This window comes from Excalfactoria chinensis, chromosome Z, assembly GCF_039878825.1.
Source record: "Excalfactoria chinensis isolate bCotChi1 chromosome Z, bCotChi1.hap2, whole genome shotgun sequence".
Classification (NCBI taxonomy): Eukaryota; Metazoa; Chordata; class Aves; order Galliformes; family Phasianidae; genus Excalfactoria; species Excalfactoria chinensis.
Genome location: NC_092857.1, coordinates 30,937,350 through 30,960,772, shown reverse-complemented (window position 1 = coordinate 30,960,772; position 23,423 = coordinate 30,937,350). Strand labels below are relative to the sequence as shown.

Sequence of the window (23,423 nt, the reverse complement as noted above, 5' to 3'; positions counted from 1 at the left end):
ACAAAAAGCACAGTGCTGCTTTATAAACAGAGGACAACTTAGAGCAAAATTTCATCAAAATCAGAATAGGACAGAGTCAACCGAACCTTTAAAATGTAAGCCATGCTGAAAACCCATGACTCCCGAAGGTACTAAAAGTTATACTTGATGAAACATTTGCACATATTATGGATTAATTCCACAGAAAGTACATACATTACAAAATATTCAATAAACACAATTTTTTCAAGGCAGTAGGAGAAACTACTCTTTGGATTTTTGGAGGAAGGAAGGACTTTACATTAAAATTTTAAAATATTTTCAATTAATATTTATGCTGAAGTTCAATTTGAGGGGGAACTCTTTTTTCTCCCCAGTGGGTTGTGTAGATGGGCCCACAGTCAGTACTACAGTGCAAACAGTATGATTTGTACATCTGTACTGTATGCAAATGCAAATTACTTACTAAAGGACTGTATTTAATCACAGGCACCAGAGAGCTGGGGGTGCAGTTTGTTTGTTTTCACTGTAACAAATCAAGCCACTGCATAGCTCTTCACAAGCAGGACTAGTGTAATCTTCTCTAAAAGCTCTCTCAATCAGAATGAAAGCAAACCTCACTGCAGCAAGTCTGGCAGACTTCCGAATCCTTAGTATACAAGTGGTCATCTTGATCTAAACAACAAAAACAATCATAACAGGCAAAGGAACAACACAATCACACTGGGCACAGGCTTAGCAGGATGCATGTAAACACAGCAGAAATACAGTGAAAGGCTGCTTGGAGGAGAAATTATTTAATTTCATTGATTATCCTAGAAAGGTTGCACATCCACAGATAAGACAATGCATTCATCTAACAACAATCATTCCAAGATCTTAAAAGTGAAGTTCAACACTCACTAATAGACTAATATTACTGGACTAATGGACTAATATTACTAATAGACTAATATTTGTGCTAATTTTCCATTATGCTGATCCAATTTTGAAGCATGTTAATACATAAACACAGTGGTTTTGGAATCAGTCAAAATTTGGAAGTCACAGCCACAACCTATATGGCTATATACAAATATGCTCATGTGTTTCTGTCATTTGCTTTGAATGCTCTCCTCTTAAAGATCTTCTTCAAAAGGAAACCAAACAGTCCTCGTTTTCTCAGGAAGAAGAAGAGAAACAAAACAAAACAAAAATGCCTTTAAAGATTTAAGATTTCTTCTTAATCTTGTATCGAAAAGAAAAGAAAGATGAAGAAATACACCAAGTGTATGCAAGTGGCACAACTTATGCAGTCTCATTCTAGACCTACTTGGCTACACATTCAGGCCTTTTATTTATTTACATGTCTAGCCTCCTACATGCCTGGCACAAATATACCTGCATTCAATAAAAATGTTAGAAACAGTTCTCAGTTACGAAGAAGTACCTTTATAGCCTCCAACAAGTTCAAGTATCCTTGCGGACAACATTTTAGAAAATAATGATTTACCTAGCCTTGTAACTGGATCACAGCATTTACTGAGATGCATAATTTATCACAATCGTCTACAAAAAAAAATCATGTATCCTAATTAATATTGTGCTTATATGCATCACTGACAACATTACGTTTTCATTGGCTATTTCTTTCAACAGTTAAATTCTTCACGTCCAAAATTCAACTGTGTACTTTTCCAGTGACAGAAGCAAAGATCAGGTCCTTGAAGAAGATACAGTAGTAAAACTGATTCTTGTGTTAACTCTTACATCCCCACATGCTCTTCCAAACAAGTCTCAGAAAGTTTCTGTTGCTTCTGTTTTTATTGATCTAGTATATTTATAATGAAAAACTACTGTGTCCTCTAGAAACTATGCAGCATGAATGGTCACGAAATCCAAATGATAAAAATGAGGTTTAAAAAGCAAACCTACCTGCTATACGTTCTCACTTTCATGAACGCAAGCTGTTTGGAGCTTGGACATTGGGGATGCAGTGTGAAGCTGATGAGGTGCTGTTTCTTTCACCAATATGTCCATTCTGGAACTTGCAAGTTGGTAGACATCCATAAAGCTTTTAATCATGGCCTTCAAAAAGTAAAATAAATAATCAGCAACAGGCAGGTTATGCTTAAATTCCGAACAGCATACACCCAAATCTACTACATAAGGGCTAAAACTTATTAATCAAAGAAACCAAACAAAAGCTGGAATGCAGGCTGAACATCAGTCTCAGGACCTAAAAATCTTACCTGAGTCTTTGTCTTCCTTCTATAATCTTACAGATTAATAGCATTACAGAAAAGCAAATGGTGGTGCAGCCTAATTAGGAGGTGTGGGTGAACTGCTTTCCAACACACAGTGCAGTACTGAGCAGCTGATAATACCTTTCACTACATTTAAATATAAGAAAGTGCTAGTTCTACTTATTTCCACAAAGAATCTGTGCAGTTTCAGGTTAATGTTCCTACTATCAAAATGAGTTATTAATCCTTCCACCCCATGTTAAAAAAAAAAAAAAAAAAAAAAAAAAAAAAAAAAAGAAAGTTAATTTGGCAGAAGCAAAAGGAACAGAGTAAACACACACACCTCTGAAAGTAAATACTCTGATTACAATATAGCTGGGAAAATATAATTGTTTTCATGTATGTAGTGGAAGAAATGTCCCAACCATGTTATATTGATCAGACTGATAATAAAGTTGGCAGCACAAGAGAGTACAAATGATTTGGCAGTATTGGTAAACTCATATCTGTCCTAAATACTATAACACTGTTGAGATTATTGGACTTCTTTACAACTAGTTAATCACATTTTACAGGTTACAGTTTTCCCTTCTGAAATGACTCATAGTGAGTTTCTACTGTGTGAACATATCTCAGATGATATGAAATTCTTTTGAATTCTGTGTTATAGGCAAAAATAAACTTAGTACCACAAGCACGTATCCACTAAGATTTTTACCATTTTCCTTTCTTTATTTCCAAACACACTACTGCTTTTGAGAATAAAAACATAGCTGAAGTCAGTCAGATCACTTTGTTATCAAACGTAGCAAACAGCAATGGTAAATTAATACCATCATACATTTTGTCATCTGAAAGAATATCCAAAATACTTTACGCACTGTAGTGCTAATCCTGGAAGAAGATGCACACAGCTCTATAAACCCGCTTCTGCGAGCTCAGATCCTGATTTTAGAACTGTTTCATTTATATTCAGCTTCACTAAAATGCTGCAGCTCTTCACAAACAATACCAAGCAAGAATGTGGATACAACTCACACTCCATATAAAACTGCACGAGAGCCTTCATATAGCAACTGCCCATATGTTAAATATCAGACATATGTTGAAATACCTCTGTGGAGTGGGCCTGTGACTCATAAGCAAGGATTATACCAATATGTCACAACAAGCTGTGTCTTACAGAAAAAAAAACAAAAAACAAAAAAAAAAAACCTTATGTGTTCCTTTGATTACTCCCTTCATGACATACTTAAAAGTATCACTAAATTAGAACACGTTGAGAGGGTTCCTTACCTTTTTCCTTTCACCTCCACTACCACAAGGCTAGTGAAGCCACTAATCTACACAGATTCATTCTACATGGGCACAATAAGCCCATGCAGTTATCTGAAACGGCAGTGTAAATTCCTTGCTGCTCAACTCAGCTATTTCATTTGCTTTTGGACTTTTAACAAGTCCAAAAATTTTCAATCTAGGGAAAACGTATTCATTCTCCAGCTTTTATTTTCAGGTATGGCAAACTTTTTTCTATGACATGTAGATTTTTTTAGTCCAGAAGGAAGCAATTTCTCAGTTATTTACAATTCTTCAACAATGTGGAAGGCAGCTTTTATGCACCCTGGGTATGCATTCTTTACAGTATATTGCAGCTCCCTAGCAAAGAGTCAGGGTCAGCTTGGATTTCTCTCACTCAGGGTCAGGTTAGGGAAAACAATGTTTTTGGGTCTTCCAATGGGTGACACGGAATCCTTGATAATGAGCGTGCAGAACACTTATTTTAAATGCCACTGGGAGAAAGGCAAATACATTGGGTTTTTAGACGTGCCATTGGAAGGCATTCATTTACATATGATTTTCTGTATCTCATGTCAGTCACACTCTGAGTCACAAATCTGTTTTCAACAGTAAAAGCTTAACTTGTTAGAAAACTTGATGCACACGGAACAGGGAGAGAACCCGATCACCTGCATGTTGTAAGATCTACCAAATAGCGATTAAACGCATCTCTAGCAGAGACCGGCAGTTTAATTTATATTTCTATTTCTGGCTGGCAGATACAAACATATCCGCAACTCTAAAAACTGTTCAACAATCAAGAATGTCTGTTAATAGAATTTCAGAGAAGGGATGTCTTGCCCTGCAGAATTCTGTTGTTCTCCAGCTAAGGAGTGTTTTCTTTTATTCCTCAGTACACAGAGCAGTAATACATGAGATACTTCCACAGCTCTCCCGCTTAATTTTTATAGTGCAAAATTTGACATTCAGATATATCTGCGGGATCTGCATTTAAGCAAGGACTTCCTGTTTTAAATGCATTGGTAATGTTGTGACATGCAAACTGGGAATAGAACATCTGAAATAATAAAAATTTGTCTTCTATTATAAATAAAAACTGTTTTTTGAATATACATCAGAAAAATTACTTCTATTCAGAAAGGCCAGATGTAGTGATCCCTGAACATTATAATAACCAAAATTAATGCAACTCAGACCACTTTAAAAGTTAAAGCCCTTTCAGAGAGTTGAGTAGTGGGAAGACTTAAACAAGGAGGATATAACAATTGTGGGTCTGGAGAATATGAATTTCAAACATTAATGACTGTAGGTGGCCGTGTCTGAGCAGGAGGGTCGGTCTGGGTGACTTCCAGATGTCCCTTCCAACTACAACCATTCTGTCATCCTGTGATTACAAAGACATGTGAGGGATGGAACATGGGATGCGAGTTAACTTAATGGGATGCAAGTTAATGGTTAAAATTTGTCTCTTTTAACAACAGTAATTGTAATGAATTACTCTGCAAAGAAAAAGCAGTCCACTGAATTGTTCTTTTTTAGTGACATCTTCCCTTTCATTTACTCCACCTAAGGTTCTATTTCATAAATGATTTCACTATTAATTAAAGTTCTACATCATATGTTACTGAAATTGCATGAGCGAATTATAATAGTAGAAGTGTTTACACTGTCTGAAGTGTCTTAGTGCTTGTCACCAAGAAAACACAAAACTACAACAGTGTTCCAACACTAAGTTAGGAGATGAGCAGCTTCATGAAAACAGGAGCATAACTTTCCCAAACAACTAGCTGCAATTCACAGGATAAAAATATATTTGTAATGTTGACAGGGAGCACCAGTCTAGAGGCAAACTGCACCCACAGGCACCGATGGAACTGACAGATGTCTCTGTGAGGCCACTCTCTATAATCCTTCATCAGACATGGTGACTGGGAAAAGTACCTGAAGACAGAAAGAAAGCAAACATCACTCTTATCTTCAAGAAGGGTAAGAAGGAGGACCAAGTGACCTACACGATGGTCATTCTCACTTCAGCCCCTGGGAAAGAAATGGACTATCTAATCCTGGAAACTATTTCCAGGCATAAGAAACACAAGAAAATCAGCAGGAGTAGTCAGCAAGAATTCACAAAGGGGAAGGGGAAGTCACACTTGACTAATTTAAAAATTACTACAATGGAATGATGAACCTGATGGGTCAGACAAGAGCAGTAAAGTTGAAAACTGACTGACCTACCAAGTCCAGAAGACTGGTGATCAGTGGCTCAAAGTTTAGCTGGAAGAAAATGTGGAGAGATAGATACACCGTGCAAGAGTCAATACTAGGTCCAGTCCTCATTAAGAACTTGACTAGATAATGAGGACAGAGGGGCTCAATAAGTTTGCTTATGGCACGAAGCTTGGAGCAATGGTGGATACACCAGAAGGCTGTGCCAACATACACAGGGATCTTGGCAGGTGGGAGAAGTATGCTGGCAGGAACCTCAGGAAGTATTACAAGGAAGAGTGCAAAGTCCTGCATGTAGAGAGGAACAGTCTCATGAACAAATACATTCTGGGGGCCACTCAGCTGAAAAGCAGAAAGGCAGAAAGGCATGTGGGTTCTGGTGGACAACAAGTTAACCATTAGCCAGCAGTGTGCTCTTGTGGCACAGAAGGCAATGATGTCCTGATGCGTTAGGGAAAGTAATTGCCAGGAAACAGAGGGAATTAATCCTTCCCCTATATTCAGCATAGGTGAGGCCACACTTAAGGCAGTGTGCAACTCACAATACAAGAGAAACATTAACATATTGGAGTCCAGACACCAAGGTAACTGAGGTATGGGAGTACTTCTTATGTAATTAAGAAAGGATGAGAACTGGGACTGCTCCTGGACAGAAGGCTCCACGAAGATCTCATCAATGAATATAAGTACCTGAAGTGAGGGTACAAAGAATATGAGGCCAGACTCTTTTCAAGGGCTCACAGTGTCAGGACAAGAAGTGATGGGCACAAACTAGAACACAGAGATTCTGTCTGAACACAGAAAACGCGTCATTATCTGGGTGACTGAGCAATAGAACAGCAGGACAGAGAATTTATGGAATCTCCATCCTTGGAAATGGGGTAGGGCGTTGGATAATTGTCTCTAGGTGGCTTTGCCTGATCAGGAGGGTATGATGAGATGGTCTCCAAGGGTTCCTTGCAACTTTTGAGAGAAATTATGCTTTTTTGAAGAAAGTGCTGGGCCAGGTACAAAATTTGCAAGAGCATCAACATTTTCAAATGTTGTTTTCAATGGATAAGTTATTTTAAACCTAAGTACATCTAAGGACTTCGTTAGTTTGCTGAAGACACTTTCCTAGTCTAGAAATCCCAGTAAACACTTTAGCTTCCTTTGAAATGAATCAGAAAATTTCAATTTTTTTAATTATTTTTTTATTTTTTTTAAAGAAGATATTCTTGTGACAAGAGAACTAATTATTTTATATTTCAGATCCTTATTTGTTAGGAAGTAGGACCCTGAAGCTTTTGAATATTTCACAACTGGTCCCTTTGCTTGCCTCTCCAGTCTCTCAAAAGGACATAAGACAGGGCAAAACAATGTGCACAGTCACCTACTGGTGGTGCTGTAATGCTCTGAAGATGGACAGTAAAGAAGGCAAATAGATAACAGAGAATATAATGAAATTCAACAAAAATCTAAATTCAAGTGAAATTAGCAGGTTTATTTCAATGCAGGAATAAGGAAGAAGGTCCTTATGACCTGTCCGTAGATGTCCTGTCCTTAGCACAAAGGTACTCTGCCTAAAGCCTCAGTTTGGTGAAGTAACAAACTTGAAATGTTGACAAACCGATGCTGTTGTTCACTACAGATCACTGAACTGCAGAGGGGAATTGCAAAATTTAAGCTGCGACTTCTTTCTCCACATTAGTCTTTAAAAGGACTGGGAACACTCTAACACATTAGAGTTCGTCTTCCAGAGGACCTACAAATATTTTTTTCCACTATTTGAATAACTTCTCATTTTCTTGTGCTGTACATCACTCTCAGTAACTTTAAGGTACACAGCAATTTACGGTGCTTTAGAACAGCTTTTGCACATGTAACTTTACCAGACTGGAAGACTCCAATCTTCAAGAGTACTTTACTCAAGGAGAAAAATGGCACAGTGTTGAGTAGTTCACTAGTTTACTAAATTGAGCAGCACTTTTCAAGGAATATGAAACATGAGTAGAAATTCAAGCCTTTCTTTTAAAATTTATGAAATTCAGCAGTTACTCAAACTTCGGTTGTTCTGAACTCAGTTACAACAGAATCACATTACAAGAAATATACAGATCAGCATATGCAAATTGGCAGACCTCTCACCAGAGTTTTGATGTTTAAGATACATTACAAAAATGGAATTGTTATTCCAAATTAAAACACTGTATATGTTGCCTTCCTTACCCTTAGTGCTCTTCTAATGAGAATGAACACAGTTTGAAACAAAGCATTTTTATTTGGATTATGAATTTTAAATAACTGCAAATTGAAGCTTCTATAAATTTTAGACCACTTTGAAGTTACAAATAAAATACCTAGTGATTAAGAACCTGTTTCTTTATTTTAACATCTATGAATCTAGTGATCTTATCGGGCCTACTGTTGTCCTAGCACTGTATCTCCTGGTTAGAGAGAACAAAGCTAAAAGGGACCTGCTGTGAAACACTGATAATAAAAAAGTATCAAGTAGACTAGCAGCCTGACAATGTATGCACTACATTTATAACAGCACATACGGCAGCCAGAAAAATAAAATCACCTGCTTAACACAATTTACTAATGTATATATATGTATATATATTTGTTTGTTTGTTTATATAAATGTCAAAATTAACATTTGCCTGTTAGGTTCTCCCTTCATGAAACCCTTGAACTAAAAAGAATGTTAGCAGGTAGTAAATTGACCTGAGGGCAACATAAACAAAAAGATGAAAAAGAGCAAGGGAAGGAATGATGAATAAACTTCAGAAGAATGAAAGATTAACTTTAGTATGACATGGTGCCTAGATGGGAATCTGAAAAGACTGGGAATTTTATGTATGGTACAGAATTTGGCTGAAGTGCAGTGCAGGCAAAGACAACTGGTGTGAAAACAGCTCCACAGATTAGAGTTCTACGTGTTTAATGGATCATTTACAGAATTCCTGTCATTACTGCCTTGCTTTAGGCTGGCATAAATAAGATCACTTTAAAAAGTCCACAAAACAAAACATATTCCAATTAATTTTGGTTTTCAGAGGCAAAATTTCAGGTCATTCATTATAGATTTAGGAGTTCTATATCTAAAGAAGAAAGGATTCAAACTTATTTCCACCAAACATTTTAGCATCTGAAATCCCATTCTGGCTGCCCTGGCTACCCTGACCAAAATGTCTCATGGCAACATCAGTGGAGGATGTAAATACAGCAGCTCCTAAGGCATCAGAAAAAAACCTCAAGGGGAACAGCATTCAGCAAAAATTGAACTTTTGCAGCTGTTTGGCACTTCTGTAATGATCTATTCTACTTGTATCTCATTTCAACACTAAACTTTTTGTTGTGTTCCATTCAAGCGTGGCAGGCACAATTTAAATGTGCCAAAAAGCAGGTCAGTTCTGTTACAACTATTTTTTTCCCCCAACCAAAGCTGACTCAGTGCCACACACAGGGCCTAACTCTATCTCCTTCACTTCAATAACAATTACTTTACCCCAAAGGTCTCAGGAGGGTTGCCCAAGGGAATGAAGCTCTAAATAAAAGGCTAGATTCTCTGCAAGAGGTAATGACACGACTTCCTACAAGAAAATTGAAAAGGGAGACTGAAGGGAAAGTGCTTCTACTGGAAACCACAGTGGATGGGCATAACAACAATTGCCAAGGAAATTATTACAAAGTGTAATAGTTTCAAAAGTAACATTGATCTGGAAAGTGATAGATTAAGACCATTAGGCAATGAGTCTGTTGGTATGAGCACACAGAAAGGATCCTGAAATTTTTATAGCAAAGCAGCTTCCTGTACCCTTTAATACTCAATTATATTATATATATTCAGTACTCAAGACAATGCAAGCAAATCACCATTTCACAAAATCAAGGAGTACGGGCAGGTATAGGCTGGCAATATTCACATGTGAAAGACTGTTCTCACCATCTATACCACTGAGCCAAGTGTACTTGCATGACAAACAGAAAATGATTGTTGTCCCTAAGAACACAAAGTTTAAGCTGGACCTAAGGGAATACCTACCAGTATAGCATACCCCTTCTCATCTTCTTACACAGAACTAATACAAAAAGAATATTCTACTCTGTGGGGGAAAGATAATTTCAAGACAATAGTTTTGGCAAGAAAGAAATGGCAGCTGAAAGAAGTGTACTGTCGGGCAGTACATTTCCTTCAAGTTTCGCTTGCTGTATATATTCTAGGCAGAGATGAAAGAAAGAGGGACAGCTAGTCACTGAAAATGAGACTCAATGTGAAAAGCGCCTTAAATGAAAGCATGAAAATCTCCCTAGAGCGAGAACAACATATCGCCGCTAATAAGAGGAACTAACCAGCAGTAGTTGTAATAGAAATGTCAGGATGCAGTTTTATTCAAAAAACCTGCAGTGTCCCATCAAGAATTCAGTCTTGAGGTGACGTGAGATTAAAACTTCATCAAAATCCATGTGAAATGTCAAGTGGAAGTACAAGTCGCTGTACGTGGATCATGTTGCTTTTGGTCTACTGTAATGACATTTTGGAAACAGAAAAAAACATAAAAGAGCTGGAGCAAAAAATCTGTTTTTACAACCAAGTCTATAGAAACAGAATCAATAAAGATAAGCCTATTCTATCTCACTCTTATGACACTACTCTCTATAGATAGGATGTCCTATATAAGCAACACAGTGACATTTGTATAAATAAATATTACCTAAACAGAAAGTCATAACTTTCTGACATGTAATGGATTAGTTGTCTTTGTATGCATATGAGTATTTAATAATGAGAATAACTTAAAGTGTGGAAAGAAGTGCACAGTAACCTATGAAGTTGTTAAAAATGAAAATCTGAAACAAGGAAAGAACGTCAGATGGAAGGCAAATGCTAGATCTGAAGATTTCTGAAATGCTGTTCACAAACTATCTAAACAAATTAACTAACGCTAAGACTGTGAACATATTAGGAACAATAAATTTACTGGAAATTAAAATACGGTTCTTTCATTGTTTTTAAAGCGTGCTCCATTAATTTTTGAAGACAAATTTCTATTTCTTTTATGAAGGCAAATGCTCTTCAGGCAAATAGATGGCTATTGAGACATTTCATAAATCTTTTAAAATACTCATTAAAAAATCACTTTTAACAATTTGGTGTTAACCACTATGACGAAGGTCTGCCACTGGCCTCAGCAGATGAAAATTATCATCTCTCAAAATCTAGGTTAAGTATAGATATTTCCCTAAATATTTTTACTAGAGCTGAGAAAGTATCCCTTCCTTTCTCTATACAGTAAGAAGTTTGTCAGTCACAGAACCCATAAAGATCATGAAGTCCCATTCCTAATTCTGGATTAAAACATTTTAAAATTGAATTAGATAAAACATCTTACATAAGCAGAGGGACATATGTCCACCTTGTATCTTTAATGCAAAAAGACAAAGACAGTCCATGTTGTAGTTAGGATTTGTTAGGAGTGACATGGTTCCCTTCTGGTAGGTTGAATAGACATTAGAACTGTTATGTCTTCTGGAGAACCCTCCTGTTGTGAATTTGCTGAGGGTTACAGAGCAGCAGGTATTGACTACTATCATGGTTGTGTACCAGTGGCAATATTGCACCAACAGAGATTCCTTGATCCCAATTCATAAACTTAATCATCAACTTAAGAGCCAAGGAATAACCAGAAAAACCTGTTCACCCTTTAATAGTCCCACATGATCAGTCTGAAAGTCCCACAGAGAGTGGAGGCTAACAGTGGATTACTGTGGTCTGGAATTGACTGCCCTAGGAGTGGAAACACAGCCCTACCATTTACCATGGGATGATGATCCAGACTGCATTGGAAGAAGGGGAAGTTCCCAAATACCTGCAGTACATTGATGACATCATCATGTGGGGCAACTCAGTGTAAGTTTTTGAGAAAGGGAAGAAAACAGTCCAAATCCTTCTGAAAGTCAGTTCTGCCATAAGGCAAAGTGAGGCCAAGGGATCTGCAGAGGAGATCCAGTTTTTAGGAATAGAATGCTATATGGATGCCCTCAGCTTCTAATGAATGTGATGAACAAAATAACAGCTATGTCTCCGCTAATTACAAAAGGGAAAAATAAGCTTATTGTGGGTTTTTGGAGGATACATATACCAAATTAAAGCCTGACTGTAACCCCTTGATATCAAATGACTCAGAACAAGAACAATTTCCAAAGGGGCCCTGAGCAAAAACAAGCCTCTGAACAACTAAACAGGAGATAGTTTGTCTAACCTGTTGGTATTAGTCAAATAGAAGATGGATTGCTTATACTCAGAAGGGTAAATTCCTGTCAACATGTGCTGAAAGCTAGTGGATGAGTAAGATACCACTACATCAGTGTCTGGGTACAAAGCTTTTGCACATTTCTGTGCAAAAAGTCAACGAGCAAAGTGAGAAAGCTGCTTACTTGGAACAGCTTGAAAGACAAAGAGCAGGCATAACTCTTTCATTGGCAAAACTCAAAGACTTGCTATCTGAATATCTTGCCTTTTTAGATAATCTGTCAGAAGACACTGATCTTTCACTGTCTTCATTAAATTCACTGTTTTTGTATTAAATGGAAAAGTATCATCAGATTGCAAACAATAATTTAAATAATTAAACTGAGGGTCAAGTAATTAAGGTCAATTCCCCTATTTGGCCAACAGTCAACAATTGGATCCAGTTCCTTAGAAGCCTAAGAAAAGAAGACATAGTGACTATGTGAATTATTGGATGTTTGCGGAAACACTGAAAGGACAAAACTATGTCAGATAGGCACTTGTGAGACAAATCGGCTGAATGAAGACGAACCAGAGGGACTACTTGTAATCCATGTATTTCAGGTTATACTAACTTGTTAACACCCTAGGGGAAAGCATTTTCTGAACTACCTCTGACATCAACTGTTTCAAGAAGCACACTTGTTCATTTTTGAGAGCTGGACCACTACAGATCATTTATGACCGAGTGTTCCTATGGGTAATGGTAGCACAGGAAAAAAAACCAACATTTCTAAACATTACTAAATCTAGAAACCACATACCATGTGTTCCACCTAGTAGTCTGAGAATTGTGAAACTAACCTGAAAATAAATGACAGGAAGTGCAGTGGGAGATACGACAGATGACATCAAAGCACAAGTAGCACAAAGGAGGTGAACACAGAATAATTATGCACTTTCTTTTAATACAAAAATGAGTGAACATTAAATGAAATAACAGAAACAATTTTCAAAACAAACACTGAAAATACTTTTTCAGAAAGTACGTAGTTAAGCTTTGGAAGTTCTTTCTACAAGTAATGTGAATAGTTAACTTCACATGGATTCCAAAGGCAATGTGGCAATAAATACAAGAAAAAAATGTGGAAGGCCACTCAATAGAAAAGTACGACCTTTGTTTCAAGACATACTTGAACTAAGATGTTGGAGAGTGGGAGAGATTTTGGAGACATTTTAGTCCGGTTTCTTGTATTCTTTCCTTTGTTAACTTCCCCCTGTTTAACCTGTTTATAAGCTGGGACAACCAGACTTACTGCCAGTCTATGTGCCCTCCAGGCATTAAATGTTTACTCAGTCCCACAGTCTATTTCCCAAAGGAATAAAATCTGCAGCAAGTCTCACACGGAATAAATGCAGAACAAATCAAGCATCTAGAGTAGTGACCTTTGCCAAGGTAAAGACAAACATCACATTTTGACATGTAAGAGACTCAGTACTCAAAATCCAGTCTTGTGGTCACTGCAAGCAGTTGTAACAATTTCAGAACGTAAGCTTCAACTTGTAATCTTTCTCAACATTGAATTTATTTTTAAAATGGATTCCTTTCAGAATGGGAAGCTAGATGGAGAAACTCTGGCACTATAGGAAGTAGAGAGGGCATGACGTTTTGCTCTCTTATCTCTCCCTTTAGTATTTGTCAGCTATGTTATGATCAGGAAGGGGGGAATATACAAATGGGCGCCTGGAGTAGATCACACAATCTGCCTCTGCGCAGAAAGAAGTCAGAACTAAAACATACTCTTCAAGCATTAAATGGGCATTGAGAACTGGCTTTACAGATGGAATGGGTGATTGCTTCATCTTGATCTTTATTTTAGAACTGTATTTTGACAAAATAGATTATGATGTGGAATCCATTCAAAGGAATCTGAATTCTATCTAGGTTCCAGGATAACAAATTAATGATGGTCTTTCCAATAACATTATTTTTTCAGAATCCAGAAGATATTAAATCCTTTGCAGGATTTGCAGCTAAGCATGCCAATGTGTAGGCTATGTATCCTTATGAGTTAGGTTTGCAGAATAGTTCCACACTCCTGTTTCCATTAATTTAGCACTTTCTATCCTTTTCCCTTTTCTCCTCAGATACTGTGTTCTTACCACTGTTTTGCTTCTAACAGGAAGAAATCATAACAAAGGAAGAAGTAAGGAAGATTATAATAAAATTGAATGCTGCATTGAGCAAGTATTTTTCAAGCACATTTATCCTGGAATATACAGAGAAACAGAAAAGATCAGTTCTAAATTCTTTCTGTTTTTCAGTCTAATAAAAGTGTTAGAACTTGTGACCTTAGGATTCTAACAGTACTTATCACTAGGCTGTCAAAGAATTCAGTAACTGAAAAATCAAGATAACAGTTTCTGAGCACTTCATTACAATTTCTGCAAGATAACTGTGTAAAAGAGAATACTCTTAGCTAAAAAGATATGTGAATTTACAAGCTACAATTTACCAATACACACACGTGCACACACACACACACAGGTTCTTTATATATAGGCAACAAATCTGTGGCAAACTGATCACATTTGAGGGAAAAAACTGACTTTTCAAAACTCATCCTCTCTTCAGTGGTGTACCACTTGGGATGTTACCCTAACCTATTTCTTAAATAAAGGACAACTGTGTAACTATCAGAACAGCCATTTCTTAATGCCTGGTTTTATATTCTGAAAGGTTTACTGTGTTTTACTTAATCCTTAAGTTGCATATTCATTGCTATATTTTCCTCTAACTGCTGTCACTTATATTGTCATGCAGAAGGGCAAATCAGGGTCAGTTTATGTAAGCGGCATCAATCTGAAAAACTTCATCAGTCTTTATTTCAAGGCATTATGCAAAGAAAACTGACATTAAGAGAGCCTTAACTGACAGCAAATGAAATCAATCAGCAAATCACTAAGCCATAATAAACTCACTCAGGTTGTAGATAACCCTTCCTTTTCCAGGTCTTTAACTACAAGGCCCAGAAAATACAATACCCAGGCAGAAAAGTCTTCATTAATTCCAATACAAAATGCCTGCACTAATACAGAGCATTATTTTATAAAAATTTTGTTCTGTAAGCTATCAGTAAGAATAACAAATGTGTACAGAGATGTTCTATAAAGATGGAATGATAAACAGTTAATTGAAAAAGACTGAACGATAATCAGGCCTTGAAGAATTTGTTTGTTTAAATGTAATTAATATAAAAAGTTTTGATTCTGTTCCTGCAACTAAGATATTTGTGTCATTAAATCGATTGCTTTATTAGATCCTATTGCATAGGCTCAACTTGCTTAGTACTTTCTAGTTTTTTACATTAAAACAAGCAGACACACAAAAAAGTAAAGCTCCAGATAATTCCAAATCTCTGATAACATTCACTTCATGAATTCTTTTTTCAACCCACGTGATCATCAGCAGTTTAACAGCTGTGTTTCCAAATGGACTTATCTGTGCTACAACTTACTCTGCTGATGGTATCAAACGAGATAATGTCCAGGCTACGCAGTGGTTATCTGATAAAATCACTCTTTTTCTGAAGATAGTGTGCATATATAATTCCACAAATTTATGAGAAAAACTGACTAACAGACAAAGTGCTGAGGTAACAGCATTTGTTATCTTCTGTTACTTGATGCTGTTTCATTTTTGTAGTTCCAGCATCCAGTTTGCTTTCATTCATAGAGGCAGCTTTGGACACCCATTGACCTCACCACATCTACTGAGTGAACTTTCTTACGTATCAGCACAGATCATTCTTAAGAGATTACCCACATGCCGCAGACACAAATGTATGAAAAATTCAAAGTGGACAAAGGCATAATTGCTTCAAAGGGTCAAGAAAGAAATTTCTCCATTAAGAAAGGTTACTGAAAGGCTAAATGATTATATACTGGCTTTGCAATTGAAGATAATCAACAGCAGATCTTGACTAAAAAGATTTCATAAAACTAATGTTTACAAAAAAGGCTAGGCAAAAGTTTCGTAGGCATAGAGAGGCAGCTTTCAGTATTTAATTAATTGGTGACTATAGATACTGACTTTGATATTTGCTCTCACTAACTGTCAAAGATTTAACAGGGTACAATCATTATCACCTACTAAAAGGCTTTCCAACAAGGATTCTTCATATAGTCTCTATTCATTTCTTAGAATGAAGAAAGGCAAGGTGAGAAATAAAAAAAGCAAAACTTTGATGAGAAAATGAGGGAAATAGGCTAATGATAAGGAGAAGAAAACCTGAAGAAAAGGGAGAGAGGGATTAAATGCACTCTGAGGGCAGAGAGTGAAAGACTGCAAAAAGAAATGTTGTGGAGAGAGAAGGAAACCAGGAACACAGATAATCAGCAAAATGGAGAAGTGGTGTGAAAATCAAATAATTAGAGCCAGATTTTCAGCATCATTACTACTTTAAAGAAGCCTCACCTATTTAAGTTGCATAGGGCAAATATATGTTAACGTTACACTTTAACAACCAACACAGTAATATAAACAATAACAGACTTCCAAATCCTGAAAACTTGCTTCCTGAATGTCTGCTTCATTTAGTAAGAATATTACCAGAACCAGCCATTCTCAAAGGGAAGCTTCCAAGGACTAATAAAGGATATCTGGTGGTCAAGGTCTACTACAGGTCACTTGATCAAGAGCAGGAACAGTTGACAAGGCCTTCTTGCTTCCACTGCAAGAAGCATCTTGCTTGCAGCCTGTCATCTTGATGGGAATTTCAAGCACTCTGCTAGGGAGACAATCCTGGAGACTCCTGGAATCCATTGAGGATAACTTCCTGGTCCAGCTACTAGAACTACCAACCAGAGAAGTGTTACTGAACCTAGTGCTCACCAGCACAGTGGAGCTCATTTAAGATGCTGAGACTGAAGGTACTCTGGGCTCTAGTGACCATACCTTGGTAAAGTTTGTGATCTTGAGGAAGAACAGGCCTGACAAAAAAATAAAGTCAGGACCCTGAATTTCAGAACAGTGAAATTCTGGCTGTATAAGGAATTGCTGAGGAACTGTCCTTATGGACATAGGAATAGAAGAGAGTTCTTTAGGGATACCTGTCAGAGAGGATAAGAGCTCTCCATCCCTCAGTATAACAAAACATGCAGAGGCAGGAAACTGTCATAGCTGAACAAGTATCTGCTGGAACAACGTCAGGAAGGAAAGCAGGAAAATGTACAGGCAGAGGAAGCAGAGGAAGAGGATGCAGCCTAGGAATAATGCAGGGATGCTGTCTGGATGTGCAGGGAGCAAATCAGGAAAGATTCTACAGGTACACTGGTCACACAAAGGCAAAGTAGAGTGCACCCCATCAGATCAGTGAGAACAGAGAACTGGCTTCAACTGGTGTGGGGAGGTCTGAGGTACTCAACAAGTTCTTTGCCTCAGTCTTCACTGGAAGTCAAGTTCCCCTCTCATGCCTCTCCTTATATCTCCTTATAGCCCTAGGTTAGGGCTGGGGGAGCAAACTTCCTCCCACTGTAAGAGAAAAGCAATCTGGGGACCGACTCACAAGACTAAAGTAGTAGTTTACGGGGCTTGATGACACACATCCCAGGTCTTGAAGAAGCTGGCTGATATGGTTGTAAAGGCATTCTCCATTATATTTGAAAAGGCTGTCATACAAAGTTCTCAGTGACTGGGAAAGGGAACAATCATTCCCATTTTTAAGAAAGAGAAAGGAAAACCTTGAAAAAAAACAGACCAGTGAGTCTCACTCTGTGCCTGGGAAGATCGTGGAGTTGATCCTTCTGGAATCTATGTCATCTGAGGCACATGAGAGACAAGTAGGTGATCTGAGGAAGCCAGCACAGTTTCACCAAGTACAGTCTGTGCCTGACTAATCTGATGGTCTTCTACAATGGAGTGACAGCATCAGAGGGCAAAGGAACAACCGATGCCATCTACCTAGTCTTGTGCCTTTAACACAGACCCACATCACATCCTTAGATGAGAAATATGAATTTGAAGGCAGTCTATTTGGTATATAAAGAAAGGGTTGGAAGGCCACAGACAAGCACTGTAGTCAATGGCTGTTTCTAGACGGAGGCCAGTTAGAGGTGGCTTCCCTCAGGGCTCCATCTTGACTGTGGTACTATTTAATACTTCTAATAAAGACACAGATGAGCCCACTTCAAGTCTGTGGGTGACACCGATCTGAGCAGTGCAGTTGATTTAGCTCAAGGGAAAGATGCCATCCAAAGAGACCTTAACAAGGGTGAAATGTGTGATCCCAATGAGGTTCAACAAAGCCAAGAGCAAGCTGTTGCATTTGGGTCAGGGCAATCCCAGAAATACATACAGACTGGGAGAACTCCCTGAAAATAGCCTGAGAAAGACTTGGAGTCCTGCTAGATGAAACAAACATGCACCAGTTGTGTGTGCTTGTATCCTGAGCTGCATCAAAAGAGAGATGGCCAGGAGGATAAGCGAGGTGCTCTTTCTTCTGCCCTCATGATGCCCCACCTGAAGTACTGCATCCAGATCTGGGACTCCAAGCACAAGAAAAATGTGGAACTTTTGGAGTAGGTCTCAAGGAGGGCCACAAGAATACTGGAGCATCTCTCCTATGAAGAAAGGCTGAAGGAGATGGGTTTTTTAGTGTGGAGAAGACAAGATTCCAGGGACACCTCATTGTAGCCTTCCAATAATTACAATAATTACAGGGAAATCAACTGTTCATATGGTCTGATAGTGACAGGATAAGGAGGAATGGTTTTAAAGGGAAGGAAGGGAGATTCAGATTAGATATGGGAAAAATTTTCACTGAGAAGGTGGTGAGGTGCTTGAATAGGTTCTGTTCTCCTATCCTGGAATTAATCAAGGCCATGCTGGACAAAGCCCTGGGCAACCTGATCTAGGTCTGCCAATCCTGTTCATGGCAGGGGTTTGGAAACAGATGATCTTTGAGGTCCCTTCCAACCCAAGCCATTCCAGGATTCTACAGTTCTGTACAACTGCCCTCATTCTTCATCCTTCAACAAGTCAAGGGGGATACTGGGCATCTACTTTTATGTTATGCTAATAAGAAACGACTCTGTAAGGTGGTTTATTCTCATGCCAGAAGCTCTATACTCATGCCAGAAGCAACTTCTCTTATAATTCAGTATGGATCTCATGGAGCATGCGTTCCATTTGAATACCACAGAATATAATACAGGGTTATTAAGATCTGAGGCCATCATCACCACCACCGTAATAATCCAAATAAGTTTACATATACTCTATAAAGAGTACTTTCTGTCAGAGCACATTCAGAATACATAAATATGTAATCAATTACACATATTCACATGAAATATTATCTTTAAAGGAGTTACAGTTAAAATTAATTATGGTAAAATGGCTTCTAAATAACTACCATCATCTAAAACTGTCTGAAGACATGACTTCAGATACCAGTTGATCACATTCAACAAGATATTAGAGTTTTTCATGTTACAACTCTTCAGTCTAGTCATTCCAATTTTATTCAGATGTTAATTGTTGTATCTTAAACCTTACATCAACTTTATTTTTGCTAAACTGAAGTTTCCAAAAGGTAAGAGTTGCAGGAGATGTAACTCCACTCTAATGAGTTTAAAGCACTTATTTATGAGGATTTCAATTCAAGGTGCAAGTACAAAGTATCATTATATTATTTTTAAAAATCATTTATATCTTTAAATGGTATATTAGAAGGCAGACAGGTGATCTGTCCAGAAGCAGAACATTCTGACAGTAGGTAAGAAATTACTTATTTTGGAAAAGAGGACGAGGGCAGCCCAGGTGTTGCTGACAGCAGATGTTGAGCTCCAAGAGAAAGAATACTCAGTTTCACACAGTAATAAGCAAAGCAGTCAGATTCTAAACAAGGGACCATCCTGGCCTCTGTAATAAAGTGGACACTTCCTTCTGTGGGTGAAATGGTGGAAACAAAAAGGAAGCAATAGAAGTGTTTGTCGTTCGGGTGCATGTTCATACAAATAAACTACCTTCAAGACTGTTGAAAAGATTTACTTTCTGCGAAGTATTAAGAACTGAAAAAAAAAAGTAAGTAAAAATAAATAAAAAAATCAAGAGTGAGAAAAGAAAAAAAAGAAGGGGAAAAATAAACTCAAAAACAGAATTACAGGATTTAAAATACGAACAATTCTGTTTTCAAGCCATTGCACAATTAATTCGTGCCATTAAGCCCTCATGCCAGAGCTATATTTAATGTTTGAAAGATTTGCTCTATGCAGATGATAAAATCTGATGACAGAACTGTAATGATACCTTTAAAACCACTTGCTTCCTCAATTTGGCAAGAAATATCTTATTGACAAGAAGTAAACAGAAGAATGAAAAAGTGTTTTTTATTTTGAAAAAAAAAAAAAAAAAATACCAGCCGAATTATGTATTATCTTTTACCTCCAAATCTATCAGGCATAAATCTAAAATTAATGAACAAGTGAAAATCTTACAAATCAAAACGCTCCTAACACTTAAAACCACATTTATGTTTGCCCAAATAATTAGAAGACCTATAACCCAATCAGACAAGGCATAACTAAATCATATAGGAATATAACATTTAAATATAATAAATGGTAAGAACACATCCTTCATAAACCTATAATGATTAAATGCTGATACTGAAGATAGATCAGTGTTTGACTATATTACTACCACTCCTATAAGCCTTCATGTTATTACTACACTTTTCATTTCAACATACCTCCAAACACCTGAGGAACTGAAAGAAGAAATCCCATGCGGACTTCCTCAACCTGTATGAACAGTCTAACACCTGCTGAAGGCAAAGGGAGTGGACAAGGAGAGAGAGGGGAGCCAGGAAGGAAGCAGAGAGAGGGAAATGTAGGGACAGAGCTTATTTACCAAAGGGATGGTAAATAAGACAGAAGGGAGGGGGTGGAAGGAAGAACAGGCAGAGGTTGAGGCAGGGACCTAGATGGAGTAATGTGTTGAAGCAGAGGGAGGCAACAAGGAGGGAGGGAAGAGAGGGAGGAAGACAGCAGGATCAAGGAGCAGGAGGAAGACAATGCATAAAGCAGAAACAAGTGTGTTGTTAGAAGCAAACACAAAAGAGGGAGACAGAGAGGGAGGCAGGCAGGGAGCAAGATAACTTATCCATCTCAAACGCACTTGGAGGCGAGAAAGCAAACCACAACTATATAGTACCTATGCCAAAATTAAGGGAGAGCTTAGTAATGAAAAATAATTACATTTATTCAAATCACTCATAGTTTATGCTTAAAATAAAGGACTTCCAGCATCCAAGTAAACTGTCAATCTCACATTTCAGGTGAAGGGCAACACATGAAGAAATGTTTTCTTGTAAGTGTTATAAATGTTGTCAAACACAGCCATAGATACCTGTATCCCCTTATACCATAAGCCTGCCTATAGTCTCATCCTCATATCTGCTTTTTTAAACATGACATAGATGCACCAAAAGTGCAAATTCTCATTAAACTCAGAAAACTCTGCTATTTGGAGTTCCTAATTCAGGTGAATCCTGCAGAATGGCAACATAAGTTCACCTCTGAACATCAATTCTCTTCTAAAGCAACATTCAGAAGTCATTATTATATCCTTCAGCAACCAGGTATTAGAGGAAGAACAAGTCCTCCATGCCAAATACTGACCAAAAGTAACCACCACAAATTAAAAGAGTCAGTCAATAAAATGTGCAAATGGAGACTTCTAAGGTAGAGGTCACAGTAGTTCCCATGACACAGAAAATGATTACTCTCTCTGTATTTGTACTTTTGCAGGCAGCTACCACATGTGAATGTCACAAGCTGTCTGATCACAGAGCCGTCCACTTGCTGCTAATGGCATCTTTTGGACAAACGGGGGATATGATTCTGATACATGTAGCTAGTTTCTATTTGTCACTGCTTTTAATTACCGATGCGAGGATAAATTTTAAGTTCCAGATACAATTTCACTTTCTTCATGGAAATACTCAGGCATGGCCAGAACAGAACATGTTCTCCTGTTGTGTGTTTCAGTAGCTCGAAGGGAACATTTTACTTTGCACTTTAACAAACAGTACATCTTCATGTCATAATATCCTTCACAATAATTAAATATTAGATGAGGGTATTTCGGTACTACAGCCTTCACATCACTTTATTCCTGAAGATACTGCACCTTTTTCATTACTTATCCATCTCAAGCCACACTTTCAAACTATTATAGTATCTCTTGTTACAGCTTTCAAGAATTTAACAAATAACTATAAATTAAGTCACACTTATTACTAGCCACGCATTTCAGTCTTTACATGGGGTTTTAGAAGACATTTAGTGCAAGGACATTATTGACAAATAAATGACATTTTGATTAGCTATCTAATTCTGCTATTCAGTAAAGTGCATGCTTTGGAGAAAAATTCAGAGTTTTGTTTCCCAAGCGTTTCACGGCCCAATGTCTATCACTAGAATGCATGACGCATTCTTTACAAGACATGAGCCACTTCCTACGCAGGGATTTCTTTTGTCTGTGTCTTTGATCAGCCCTGTGAGCAGTAATGGTATTTGGAATGTTACATTCATTCAATAGGGGGAAAAAAAAAAAGCAGCCTTCTGATAATTAAGTGCACCAGAATAAAGCAAGCCTGATAGCTTGGTTCATAGTCAAGCAACTTGGGTTCATTATGCCAGTTTTCTTTGTACTTGTTTCCTCTAAAGAAAGCATACCTTTCCCAAGAAACACTCATTCAGAGATAATAGCAACTCAAAAATTCCAAGACTTCCCATTTCCCACTGACAAGGAATACAGATCTCTAAAGCTACGCCCATAAAGCAAATTAAGGATGGCAGACTTCATCCTGTCAAACACCTTTACATGCCACTTGCTTCCTAAAAATTTTGGAAGAAAGATAATCTCATAGATGTGTATGTACACAGAAACATTTTATCTTTCTCCCTTGTGAGGAAAAAATGAGACTCACCAATAAACTGGATATCATACAAAGATCAATTACCAGCCACTTGCTATGAATTGGATGCATGAAAAATAAAAGTAAAACGATGTGTTTTTCTATGAGTATTCAAGAGCTACTGCTTCATCCCCACCATAATAACTAATTTTGAATCTTCATTTCTCTGCGATTTTTTAAAGAAAGCACTAAATAGCAACAAATTTAGACTTGGTAAATAACTCCTTATATCTAACACTCACAGAGAATAAGGCCTTTAAGTGAAATATACTCAACCTATAATAACTATAAAATACACATACAGAAGTTAGAGAAACCAAGCATGCAAACAATTCCACCGATTTCAATCAATAGCGTTCACAAGCTGTTTACTAACTCCTCACATTACTCAAGATTTTAGGAGTGCTTTAAATACAATTTTGCATATAGAGGTGAAATTAAAGCAAATTCACTGACTCCCAGCTATATAAAATAAATAAATAAAGACACTAT

General features: G+C 37.4%; 1 protein-coding gene across 1 annotated transcript in view; it reads right to left on the bottom strand.

Annotated features, from left to right (window-relative positions):
• Positions 1–23,423, bottom strand: part of CCDC171 (coiled-coil domain containing 171) — a 159,500-nt gene that overhangs the window by 18,402 nt on the left and 117,675 nt on the right. The window contains exon 24 of the mRNA XM_072359639.1: positions 1,894–2,046. Within this exon, the coding sequence (XP_072215740.1) occupies positions 1,897–2,046 (150 nt within the window). The 3' untranslated portion in view covers positions 1,894–1,896. The remainder of the gene's footprint in view (positions 1–1,893; positions 2,047–23,423) is intronic.